Source organism: Pagrus major, chromosome 7 (assembly GCF_040436345.1).
Source record: "Pagrus major chromosome 7, Pma_NU_1.0".
In the NCBI taxonomy this organism is placed as follows: Eukaryota; Metazoa; Chordata; class Actinopteri; order Spariformes; family Sparidae; genus Pagrus; species Pagrus major.
The window spans coordinates 1,293,727-1,307,405 of record NC_133221.1 but is presented as its reverse complement, the minus strand read 5'-3'; the positions used below and the strand labels follow the sequence as shown (position 1 = coordinate 1,307,405).

The window sequence follows — 13,679 nt, the reverse complement described above, 5'->3', positions numbered from 1 at the left end:
CACCGCTCACATATCACCACATCGTGACAGACGATGAGCTGTGATTGGTTGAGGTCAAACCTCTGGTCTGTCACGTGACCGTGCAGAAGGTTTCTCTTGAATAATCCCTGACATCAGACTGAACACTGGACCAGGATGTTTCAATAAAGAGCCTGTAAACACAAACGAGTGGATGTGGTGTGAAGTTTCTCGCTCTCAGCTGATATTTACATTTTCACCGCTCAGATCACACGTGACCTCAGACCAGCTGACAGGCCAGCTGTGATGATGATGATGATGATGACGGAGCTGCTGAGCTCAGCTGCTGCCGCTCAACAGACAAATTAGTCTGAATGTGACCCGAGAGCTGACCCGACACACACACACACACACACACTGATGAGGTGTGTGTGTGTGTGTGTGTGCTGCCCCCTGCTGTCTCATCAGTAACACTGCAGGTCTGGGATCAGTCGGACTGGATGTTTCACTATAAACTGTGTCTCTGATCAAACTGAATAAAAACCTGTAAAATACAGAAAATCTCCATGTAAATATTTAACTATTAAACTGTTCTGGTTGCTGTCGCAACAACACTGATGATTTATTCTTTGTTCATGGTTTAATTATCTGTTAGTAAACTCAGACAAACATTCAGACATTTTCACAAAATAACATCCAGATTATATTTTATGACCGTTTCATCTTCATTTTGTTGTTTCTACAGAAGCCCAGGGCGACCAGAGTTGTAATTTTTTTTAATGCCGTTATCTAGAGATCGTGAGTTAATTACGACGTTGTCTCCAAATAACACAGATTGTTTTCTAATGATAACAGATAATCATCTCATTCTCCTCTTATTTGATTCTTGTTCTCCTTCTTGTCTTGTGCCATGTCATGTGTGTGTGGTGGTCTTGCACCTGTGGCCGTTCCAGGCATCCATAGTTTTCGATGAAAGGTGTGTTTTTTATTTGGTTTGGAGGTTTTTGAATCTTTTCTTTTTAAAAACATATAAAAGATAATATTGTAATCAAACATCACGATCGTTGAATGAAACATTTCATATCATGAATAATTCCACAGACAGAAAACGAGACGCCTCGTGTTGTTTCTCCATAGTATTTAATTAGTATCATACACAAGCATGTTTCTATTAAAACACATTATATATCAACTGAATCAAATGATAATGTACAAACAGGTTCAGACTGACGGACCCTGCACGTACAAACACTTCCTCCACCAAAAAATACAGAGTCAGCAACAAAACCAGACAAAGTCCAGTCAGAACCAGCTCACAGCGCCGCTCATCATCGAGTTTAAAATAAATTACTTAATTCTGGTTGATCAAACTAAGACTGACTGACTGATTGGCTTTTCAAGATGGTCGGCTTAAATTAAAGCAATATACTCGACTCTACCAATGAATCTAGATCAGACTCAGGACGATGTTTTTACATTTAAGCGGTTAAAAAGTGCTCAGACGATTCTCTGTTTTCATTTAGTACAACTTCTACTTCTACTCGACTGTCAGGCTGCTTCAAAGGTAAGTAAACGCTACATATTAAGGTTTGACAGCTCGGTCTGACTGAGCAAAATCCATTTTGATGAAGACTGTGAGACACAGTCAAAAGCTCTGGAACAACAACGTAGTTAAGATTATTCTGAATGAACTTTAATCTAATCTAATAATACGACAGCTGAGATTCCTGTAACCTTTCACAGCACTGTTTCCACTGACACTCAGCTGTAATATGCTCTCGTGCTGATCGTTCTGTCTGGGTTTTGTCATATTTTGGTCCAGACTCTGTAGAAATCTCCAGTTTCTTGATGAGTAAATAACCGAACAGGATCATCATGACACACGTGACATCACATCCTGAGCAGTTAGAGTTTGTACGTGCAGGATCGCAGGACGTCACTAGATTATTTGCGATAAAAAAAAATCTGGCCGAACTTTACATTACGATGACAATATTCCAGTGTATTCATCTGTCAGAAAAGTTTCTGTAAGCACACGGTCACGCGATCCTCCGCAGACATGAAGAAGCATGTAAAAGCACAACGTCCATACTTCTGTTTTATTGCACTGTCGTGTGCTCACTTGACTCGTCTGTGGGTTAATACTCAGGTCGACACACTGGATTAAGGCCATTTAATGGTAAAGTTGCACCAAAACAATTGTTTACTTCATCAGGTCCCACAGATATACAATCCCTGCCCTCAGCATGCAAACAGAAGAGACCAGAGCCGATCAGAACAGATCAGAACGGAGCTGCAGGGGAGATTTCAAGGTTCACACATCTGAAAACACCCACAGCTGTTATCTGAAGGCGTCGCTCTGCCTTCAGTCACCTGGCAGGCAGGTAAATGTTTACCAGACGAGGTGAAGCGACAGACAACAGCTGTTCAGCTATGATCTGTCCTCCTGCTCTCCAGACAGATCCCAGTTTGTTCTGTATTTAAATAACAAAGACAAGCGAACAATGTGACTTTCTGACTCCACAGATGTTTCTACTGCTGACAGGATTTCTTAAATCTACACTTAGAAAATCAAAGGTTGTTTTTTTTTTGTTTCAAACTCCTGTTACTTCCTGTCAACTCTGCTGGATATTATCAAAAATATCACAAAAAAGCAGACACTTGAAAATTCCCTCTGCGACCCGGTCTGTCTGATGGCGTCATAACTAATAATCACTGTGCTGGCTGATCAACAGATCAATGAATCTCGAGTGGACCAGAACGGAGACAACAACTCTTTGCTGGTTCAGAGAACGCCGGAGCAGCTGCACAACAAACCGAGCCGATCGAGGCCGAAGGAGATTCAGTTTTTCTTGATATTTAACACTTTGAGTTGTGCTTGTCGATGTCGGTGTTCAGTCAGTAAGTTCAGCTCCTTCACATCGACGGCTCTTTATTATCTTAATAAGCAGCTTTACACTGTCGGGCTGAAGAAGGCTGAGTCACTTACAACAAGAGTTTGGCTCTGCTGTGGAAATCACTACAGCAAGAACAACAGAAGGACATATCAAAGATCCAAGATCATTTATGTTTTTGGTTTTTTGGTCTTTATCAATGGTGCTTCTGTCGTCAGTCAATGTTGGGCCATCGCTGTGCGTCTGTGGCTCTAGCTTTTGCACTTTGTCTCACACCTTTGGCACTTGTTAGCAGCTTTTTGGTCAACTGAGCAGGTTGAATCGAAGCAGAGCCCATCGCTGAGAAAAATCACTATGATTAGCTGTTCAGTTGAGCAAATCAATGCACATGAAACAGAAAAAGAAAGGGTTCTGGCCACGATTACAACGAGCAAAAGACCGAGGGCTGAGAACGCCGGTGCCATTTGCACTTTAAATCAGAGATACTGTTGATGAGAAGTTTTATACCGGTATTAGTGAGAGGGGTTCAAAAATGATAAATTGTTTTATTATAACAACAGTTTATATGTCTGCAGTGCTGAACTAGAACGTACGAGCTGGTCGGTCGTCAGCTGTTAAACTGATGACGTTTCACGAGAACACAAGAAAAAGGCCTGAAGTTCCTCTTCACCTTAAATCTGAAGCCCGGCAGCGTAAAGCAGGTGAGTGTGTGCTCACAGAAATAATCTCCCACATCAGCTGCTGACAGTTTGACCACTCTTAAACAAAAGAAGCTCAGTACAGAACATACAGACAGGTAATGATCCTTCCACTTCCTGTTTGTTCTGCAGTCTGATTGGCTGCTGTGGACCAGGACGTGTCAGAAACGTGATACGCAGCAACACGAGGACACAATGAATCAAGCAGGCAAATATAAGTAGTGTAGAAACAGCACGAGGATGTGAACTTAATGCTGATAATCGTCTTTTGAGGAAAACATTTTAATCCAGATTTACTGATAAATCTCTTAATTATCTTACAGATTCGAATATATCGTCCAATAATGTGTCAGACCGTCAAACTTCCCTCAGTAGTTTCTCTCTGCTGCTGTTTCTTTAAACAGTAAACTCGATCACTCGTTTGCCAAAAGTTTAAATGCTTGAAAATGTGTTGCTGCCGTTCACACAAACAAAATAATTATATATTCCTTCACATTCAGCGTAAACTGCTGGTAAACTGAGACCAGCTACATGAGCACCAACTCATTATATACATGACATAAATGAATATAGTAGATTTGTTGTGTAACATCATTCTTCACGATTGTATTGTCGTACGTACCGTAACACAAACACGTGGTTAACACTGTCTGAGGCTGACAATATTACAATTATATCATTCCCATTTCTGTGAAAATGAAATTTAAAAACAGTAAATCATCATTTTCATGTTTGAAAATGTATTATTACTATTATTAAAATAGACAACGTGCAACCTAAACTTAAAAAAGTTTGCAGTTTTGCATTTTAATCTGAATTTTGTCCTGATCTTAATTAATTTCTAATGAAAATAAAACTCCAATATTGACAGGACGGGAACGACCATGAAAATACAGCACTTCATGTTCGTTAAACATTAGCTATCACCAGGAAATTTTCATTTTGACATCAATTTTGCATTTCAACGTTAAAAAATAAAATTTGATTCTAATTTCTTGCTTCATACACGCAAAAATAACACGCAATTAATTTTGGATTGTATTTGAATATTGGCAGCCACACACGTCCATATTCAAGTTGCCATCTCGTGGTTATTAAACAGGACGTGGATATTTTATATATATTTTATATTATTGTGATGGAGGCTGTAAAGTTTGAGAGGACAAATATCTTTTGTTTGTTTGTCGTCATCCGAAACGTATTTTTCCACCAAACCTGATTCGATGATTCATGAAGGTGTGTGAAGAGGAGAATAAATAGATGAAAACTTTTTAAATTAATCGATTTCATAAACATTTAATATGTGGGTGTTTTCAATGAGTCAAACGTGACAAATTACATCGACATGATGTGAAGGTTTGATCACGTGACACTCCTGGTCCAATCAGCAGACATCTCAGAGCAAAAAACACTGACCTCTGAATCACATCCAGAGAAGACTTATGAAGTCAAAAACAACGTTAAAAAATAACAACAATATAAAACAAATAAGAAATAAAAAGCTTATTACAGAGATATGAACAGAGACAAAAACATTTCTCCTTCTCCAGTTGAAGTACCACTTCCTTAAATCTGGCCAGACCAGGTTATGTCACAATAAGAAGATTATTAACATTATTCTCATTATTAATATCTTACAAAACCAAAATCAACAGTGCAATAAAAAGGTTTTTAATCCCTCGCTCAGCAGGAGAGAGAGAGAGAGAGAGAGAGAGAGAGAGGACGAGGGGCGGGGCTTGGCGGCGAGGAAAAGGGAGAAAGAAGGTAACATCCAAAAATAAGAAAGGAAAGGAAGGATAGAGGGAATACAGGAGGAGGACAAGCAGTTCACAACAGACGAGGGAGGATTATATAAATGTGAAATAATGGAGGTCTGGATGGATGGAAGATGTGGAGGTAGACGGGGGAGGAATGAAACTCAACAGAGGAGGAAGTGATGAAGGCAGATTTGTGGTTACTGGCTATGAGGTGATGGAGGTGGGGTCGGAAGAGAGGAGGATCATGGGAAAAACACGATCCACAAAACAGGCTCCAGATAACTGGCTGACAATCTGTTCACGGTGGTTAAAGGTCAGCACGGCTGAAGGTTCGACTGCCGAGCGGACAGAGAGACGCTCAGGTCAGGGAGGCTGTTGTGTGGATCTGTAGAGACGCACTGATACCACTTTTCTGTTGCCGGTGTCAAACACTGACGTGACTGAAGATGATGAAGTCACTTCAGCCAAACTACAACAAACATATTTTATCTCTTCCCTCTCGTAGTTTTTCGCCATGAAGACGGTTTTGGTTTTTCTGATATATAACCACGGAGGAGCAGCGCTGAACATGTACTCTGTATAATCCATCGATTTTTAAAAATAGTCCTGTTCTGTAATTTGGTTGAAACGACTCATTAACTACTTTATAAATAAAATCCTTAGCTGAACACTTCTGAACATGAAATAACTGATGCGAGTGTCAGAAATCGGCTCCCGTTTCCAGGGAAAAGTACCTGCGGGAGTTTTAATCGTGTGTGCGCTCGAGTGCTGGTGTACTGAAGACATTTAGCGTTTATGAAAACGAAGACGGCGTCTCTGAACCCTCGTTAATGCTTCCTGGTACTGAAACCAGAGAAGCGTCACTCCGACACGACTGCACGTCAGAGAGTTTTCCTCGGAGACGTCTCAGTGTGGTCGTCATCGCTTTTCCTCCTCAAACATGATGCACCTTTGGGCTGGATTTGTTCTTCTACCATTATAAATATTAATATAGAGGAAATGATCAGAAAATTAGAAGGACCATTGATTTCTGATTAATTATGAGCAGTTCTGTGTTTAAAATCACGTTTCATTTACGTGAGAAACAAGAGAAACTGAGATATCTGAGGTGAGTCGAGGAAATGAAATGATGAGCTGAATGTGTCTGTCAGGAGACTTTGGTTCGGTCACAGTCTGATTCTGTCAATACTTAAACAACAAAAACGAGGTATCAGTGTGAGGGGGAGGAGGTTTTAATACAAGGGAGGGGAGAAGGAGGGGGGACGGCTGGGGGGATAAAAGTTTTGGGGGGGGGGGGGTTTGATCAAAGAGCGAGTGAGTGTAGGACAGATGGGCGTGGCCTGTTCTGTTGGGGGCGTGTCTGTTCTCAGGAACTCCTCTTAGTCCTGGAGTGTTGGATCAACCACTGAAGAGTGATGTCTGCAGAGAGAGGTACACGTGTGTGAGAAGGTGTGTGTGTGTGTGTGTGTGTGTGTGTGTGTGCACAGAAACAGAAACACACACAGAAAAACAAAACGTTCAACGTGTCATGAAGTGCGACTGTGTGTGTGTGTGTGTTATGGAAACTCTTCATCAGACAGAGAGAGAGTTTAAAAAAACTCATCACTGGATCTTAAGTTGACAACGTTTAAAGGAGCAGTTCACCCAAAGAGTAAAACTCAGTCCATACCTCCTCCCTCCACCTGATGGACAGTCAGGAAGTCATTTGATGAAATCTTGACTGTAGTTGCTGAGAAAAAAGCATCAGCGTGCACCCGCCTGAAGTGGGTGATGGAGCTCGAGCTGTTTGGAGACTTCACCTGACTTTATGTCATCATGGAGGGAGGAGATGATGACTGAGTTACATTTTTTGGGTGAACTGTTCCTTTAATATATGAGGCCATGTCAGTATGATGCCGTCACTTCACTATAACATTGATAATAAACATATACATACTGGCTGATTGTAGCAGTCCTTTCTGCAGTATTTAAAACGTCTACATGTCCAGATGTTGTTGTGTTTTTTCATCAAAGAGCTAATGAACCTCTGAAAACTCTGATAAATACATTTTATTTCCTGTGGCTGCTCCACAATAAAAGCCTGCTGCCGGTACACCGTCACAACACATTTAATGTGAAGGAGCAGGAAACGTTTGTCTCAGCAGTGACTCAACACGTCTCTGATACGACAGGAAGTGATCAGGAGTCATGAAGGAAACTCTGCAGATACAAACAGGAGTGAAGGTGAACTCCAGACCAGAGATTCAGTAGGTGAGTGACCTCAGCTCTCCTCATCACTCTGATTCAAATACAGCTGGAGTATCATCCAGATCACGTTATGGTCACAACACAGCGTTATAAATGCAGCATGTGGGGCTTCAGAGATGCTCTCAGTCTCAACACGTAAAAACTTTAAAAAACATCGCATCATTTTTAGATTTGTTTCAGTGAAAATGACCATGAGCACTGAAATCATGACTGAAGGAATAATCACAGTATGATTTTCTTTGGCTCTCGATTCAAACACTGTGCAGTGGTTTATAATACTGTGGGACAGGATTTAAACTTAAAGGTTACCACGGTGACACACTCAAACTCACAAATCATCTACCAGGTGATGATGCTGTGTTACCATGCAGCTTAAAATGTAATCTGGTTTTCGGTAGACACCTTCATCGTGTCACTGCAGTGGTCTGATTGAAATGAATGAAAGTACGAACGTGTGTGTGTGTGTGTGTGTGTGTGTGTGTGTGCGGTACCGATGTTGTCTTTCTCCTTGCAGGAGATGGAGTAGCAGCAGATCTCTCTGTCCTGGATGGCCGACAGGTTCCTGATAAAAAAACAGACACAATCAATAAAAAGTAAATCGTCCAGCAGTCGGATGATAAAACAGGAACGTCAACAGTTACACACATTAATGCAGCAGCTACTCTGGTGATGGTGTGAGAGACTGTTGTCCCCGTTAATCTACAGCGTGTCCCATCAGTATGTCTCAGGGGTGTAACGGTACTCAATCTCTAATTCAGTTTGACTTAAACCATTGAAGATGTATCTTCATTTACAGAACAAGACAACAAAGACAAGAATGTATGAAACCTAAAAGTTAAAACACAATAAAAACAGGTATAAAGTAGATAAAAAATAAATAAATGCAAACGTAAGAAACAGATTAAATTATAGACTAACGCATTTAAAATCAAACAAAACAATCAAACAATCCCAGTTTAAGGCCTTCTGCAGATTATTCCATGTATAAAGACATTTTAGCCAACACAGAAGTCACGGCTCGAAACATATCTCTGTTTGCGGTCACGGTTCAGTGACAGTCGGGCGACACGGGTAAAAAAAGAAGCAACCAAAAGTCAGATTTGCATAAGGCGAGGTTACTTTGCATTTATTTGCAACTGACAGAAGTTGCAGTTTGTTCCACCTGAGATCTGAGCAGTGAACACACACCGTCACACGGCTGATAACAATCAAATGTAAATGTGACGCTAGTGCCAGCTGTGTTTGACCTCGTCTGTTTTCACACACAGAGGTGGTTTAAAAGACGCTCGGCAGATGTTATTGGACTTTTGTGTGTCAGCGTGTTCGACATGTTTCCACCACTCGCTCTCTGAAACTTCCCCACACAGCTGATCTACAGTATCTCACTACAGTATCTTCTTCTTGTTTAATCTCACTAAAGTGTGAGAGTTAGACATGTTCTTCGTACGACTACAGTGACGTCTGTGCTGTGACATTTCAGGAGGAATACATGAACCGTTACACCCCGAGCACGTGTGTCTGTCAGACTTGTGTTGGACTCGCCTGACTCCAGAAGGGGGAGCCAGTGAGTCACAGCGAGAGCAGACATGAACGACACATCTGTATGAAACAAAACCAAAAGCCTGACGCGACTCCAAACAGCTTCACGATGAGAAACCATCAGGGTCAGAGGTGACTGTGGACTTACATCCTCTCTATGAGCTCCTTCTCATCCAGAGCTCCTGGTAGGTCCCTCTTATTGCCCAGAACCAAAACCTGAAGACACACAGGCGGAAAACACATCAGCTCAAGTTTGTTCAGTCAGTTTGAGTCCAGTCGCTCGTTCTGGTTCAGTCTTTACAATCAGTTTAATCTTTATAAGCTGGTTTGTCCAGATTGAGTCACTTCAGGACAGATTCAGTCGGGTCATTAGGTTCAGTCAGCTCATTACTTCACGTCAGTTGAATTATTTAGTTAACTTTGTTCTGCTCAGGCTCAGTCTGTTCTGCTCAGGCTCAGTCTGTTCTGCTCAGGCTCAGTCTGGCTCAGTCTGTTCTGCTCAGTCTGTTCTGCTCAGGCTCAGTCTGTTCTGCTCAGGCTCAGTCTGTTCTGCTTGAGTTCTTACAGGAATTCCCTGCAGCTGCGGTTTGTCCAGCAGGTTGTGGAGTTCGTTCTTGGAGGCTTCGATCTTCTCTGGATCTGCTGCGTCCACCATGTAGCTACAACAGGAAGAAAACTATGAAACCACCTGAACATTCATTCAAAACGTTTAAATTTACATGAAATGTAAATGTTACACAGTTCTGGAGGCTCTACAATCATATCACGCTCCGTCCTGCTGAACTGGACTGAAAGCCAAAACACCACTTTCACTTTTACTACATCAACTGTACATGCAAACTAACTTTTGTTACATAAATCTGACCCGTTTGCCCTGCAGCCTTCCTGTCCCGTCTCACCAAGTCAACTGGGGTAATACGACACAACAAGGCTGCAGGACTGTGTTCTGTACTCTGCTTCTCTCTGATGGTCAAACTCAAGGATTTCTCTGACATTCAGCACGATTCAGCCAAAGTCTTGTTGGCAAAAACCTTCAGATATTAGATTTAATGCTGAACATGTCTCTCATTTTGAAAAACCTGTCTGAAGGACAGAAGGACGAGTTGATGGACAAACTTGCGTGACTTGGCTCTGACTCAGCCGTCTCATTAATGTCTTCTGTCATGTTTGGACCCAGCAGAGACGTCCTAGTGACCCGTTTAGGGGGCAGTAAGCACAGTTTAAGGAACCAGGACTTACACGATAGCGCTGACTCCTCGACAGTAACGCTCCCACATGCTCCTGAACCGAGGCTGACCGCCGATATCCCACAACTACAGACACAGAGAGAGAGTCGATAAACATTTAAAAAAAACACACAAAAAAACAAACATCAGATGTCTCCATACAGCTCGTCTGCTATAATTCAAGTCTGCAGAAGAGAAGAGATCACAAACTGATCTGAGGAGACCAGATTTACACCCTTTAAGCTGAACTCTTCACTGTAGCTGCTGAGCTCACAGTTGGTGTAAAAAATGTCTTTTAAAAAGTCAATTAAAAAATGAAAACATTCAAAACAGACTGAAAAACCTCAAAACTTAAATAAAACTTTTTTTAAAACAATTGCTTGTTGTCATTTCTTATGTGCCGAATAAGAAAATACATTTAGTTTGAGTATTTCTGGCTCTAAAAACTAAAATACAAAGTGTTTTTTCTATTTGTTGGTGCTGATTTCACCTGTGTCAGTTTGTTTGTCTGTTTGTTGGTTTGTCAGCAGGATGACACAAAAACTACTGAACACATTTCCACCAAACGCAGATGGAGGATGAGTCTCGACCCAGAATAGACCTCATTAACTTTTAGTGCTGATCCAGATAAAAAGACGGAACAAGGAATTTTTCTCTCACTTTCATTAACATTGTGAAATAGGAGGAGGGAGAGAGAGGGTTTAACATGTAATAACAGGGATCTTGATGGAAACAATCAGGCGTATTTAAACAGCTGGTATCTATGAGTGAGAACATGAGGAAGAACATGAAGACATGGGGACTGTTGGGACTTGGCAGAGGTATGCACTCTACTGAGGGTCATTCCAGTTAAACATAAATGTTACGGCACAAGGTTGTAGCTGTGAACCAGTTTCACAAACTACACTGTGCTGTTAAAACTGACAGTTACTGCACCGTGTACATTTGTTTATCTATATGATTTATTTCTACTGCATTAGTGTTTTATATTTAAGGTTTACATCACATTTAATGTCTGTTAGTTAATGAGATTTTGTGAAATTATAATAAAGTGCTTGTTGAACTATGTTTTCAGTTTTCTCACTCGTCAGTGAAACCATGAAACTTTGATATGTTCAGATTTTTAAAGAAGTAGAAACATTATTAAAAAGATATTTCTTCCCAAAATCAGAAGTGATAATTGGATGATGCCTCCTTGTGTGTGTTGTTGACACACAAGGAAAAACTAACTACACAACCAAATCCACAAACACACAAACTGCACATGTGAGCGTGTGTAGAAACAGGGAATGAAACTACCAACCTTGATGGTGACATTTCCTTTAGTGATCTTCCTCATGTTGAACCCGACTGTAGGAATCATGTCTTCACTGAACTGGCCCGACTGAAACACACACACACACACACACACACACACACACACACACACACACACACACACACACACACACTTGTTACTGATACACACCACTGCTCATTATGAGTCTGTGTGTCACCATCATCATATTCTTGTTGTATCTGCCCATAAATCCTCTGAGTATCTGCACACTATATAAATGGTAAATTTCAGCTTAACAGTCAGAAGCTGTATTGATTTGCGTGTCGTAAGATAAGAAAGAGGAAATGACGGTAAAGATGTGTTAACGGTGGAGATGTCCAGGTGACCTCAGGGTTCAGATTAAGGCTGCAGTGTGAGATTATCTTCACTGCTGAGCTGATAAATCTGTTGTCGGTTATTTCCTCGATTAATTGATTAGTTATCTAGTCTGTAAATGTAAAAGAAAATGTCGATCAGTGTTTCGTCCTCAAATGTCTCCTTGTTCGTGTCCAGAAAAAATCTAAATCATTCAAAAAATCAGTTAATCAAATATTTAAATACTCAGCGATAAATGTAATAGTTGACAACTAATCAATAAATCATTGCAGCTCTTCACAGATCCATTCCTTCATCATCGTCATTATCAGTCAGTTACATTCCTGTCGTCACGCTGAGCTGTGGACTCGCTGACCTCACGTGACCTGATGTAATCAAATTATTCCCACAAGTTTCGACAACGTTTGGGAAGAGAGAGCAGTGGTATCAGCAGAAACTGAGCTCAGGTGTCAGGCTACATCCAGGGAGAAAACATGAACCTCTACTTATGTTTTCATATTCAAAATGAATTTAAAATCAGACAACTTATCATTATTCAGATGTTTAAGTCTCAGACGCTCATCTCAAAAATCTGTCTGCGCTCACATCTGCATTTAGGCTTCTTACAGCAGGAAATAGTAAACGCCAAAGCTTATAACAACATATGTTTGGGTGAAGAAATATCTATGTTAGTGTGTCACCCAAAAATGTAAATGGGAAGCACCCGAGGCTGACGTCATGAGGTGCTCAGCTGATGGTGTGTGACCGGAGAGGGAAGGTCACAGTGACAGGAGGGGGCCGATCGATCCTCCACAGATCCTCCCTCCGGCCCTGCTGGCTGACAGCAGGCGGGGGGCTCAGCTCTGATCCCGGGCCTCTCTCATCAACACGTCTGCACTCGTGATGGAGACCTGAACATCCACCGGTGCAGATGTGAAGCAGCTGTGCTCCTTTGAATGACTCACTGGAGCCGGTTCACAGGTTTAATGGAGCGGTAGCAGCTTCTGTGATCAGTTATCAGGTTGTAGCCGACACAAATGTGACTTACACCTCAGTTAAACCCTCATCCACTCATCCACTCACAGCGAGCTGACCTCACCACTGCAGGGTAACAATGGATGCAGCCAGATGCTAACTGACAGTTGGCGTTAGCACGTCGCATTAGCCCGGATCTTACCGCGATCACGTTGACGAAGGTGGTTTTCCCGGAGTACTGCAGCCCCACCAGGGTCAGCTCCATCTCCTCCTTCCAGAACAGCGCCTTGAACCAGTCCAGCAGTTTGTTGATTAGCGCTATCATCTTTGTCGTCTGATGCTAATGCTAATGCTAGCTGCGGCTGCGGCTGCTGCTACGGCTAGGTGGCTGTGCTAGCTAGCTAGCTGGCTAACGCCCCGACAGTCTTTTTTTCTGGACGCTGACAGTCGCTGTGACAACCACGGGCGGTGACAGGAACCCGACCGGCACCGACAGCAGCTTTAATGACCGAGGGATGTGTCGAAGACGGCGGTGTTTGGTGGCTGCGGTGTCCGCGGGCTGTTTTCGGGTTTCTGTGATGTTTACTAGCTGCGCCTTTTCCCACCAGCACCGTCAAGACTGACGACACGACGCGCTGCACATCCGGTGCAGCCTTTCAAAATAAACACCGCAGCGACCCGCACTCGTCTTCATCAGTCAAACAACGAGATTCAGCCGCGACGTTAATGTCGTGTTTTATTTTCTGAAGATG

At 42.0% G+C, this 13,679-nt stretch overlaps 1 protein-coding gene across 1 annotated transcript; it reads right to left on the bottom strand.

Annotated features, from left to right (window-relative positions):
• Window positions 1-4,818: 4,818 nt before the first annotated feature.
• arl8a (ADP-ribosylation factor-like 8A) lies at window positions 4,819-13,548 on the bottom strand. The gene is made up of 7 exons (XM_073469947.1): window positions 13,130-13,548; window positions 11,623-11,703; window positions 10,333-10,406; window positions 9,659-9,752; window positions 9,242-9,309; window positions 8,046-8,116; window positions 4,819-6,726 (listed from the first exon to the last, which is right to left on the bottom strand). Exons 1-7 carry the CDS (start codon window positions 13,250-13,252, stop codon window positions 6,674-6,676), a joined length of 564 nt encoding a protein of 187 aa, XP_073326048.1. The 5' UTR covers window positions 13,253-13,548; the 3' UTR covers window positions 4,819-6,673.
• Between the last annotated feature and the right edge of the window lie 131 nt (window positions 13,549-13,679).

What these genes read in the sequence shown, in the direction of transcription:
- arl8a (XM_073469947.1), bottom strand. Translation starts at nt 13,252, where the DNA reads ATGATAGCGCTAATCAACAAACTGCTGGACTGGTTCAAGGCGCTGTTC. An exon ending in CCTTCGTCAACGTGATCGCG is followed by an intron (nt 11,704 to 13,129) that starts GTAAGATCCGGG and finishes TGTGTGTTTCAG; the next exon opens with TCGGGCCAGTTCAGTGAAGA. An exon ending in CGCAGCTGCAGGGAATTCCT is followed by an intron (nt 9,310 to 9,658) that starts GTAAGAACTCAA and finishes GTGTGTCTTCAG; the next exon opens with GTTTTGGTTCTGGGCAATAA.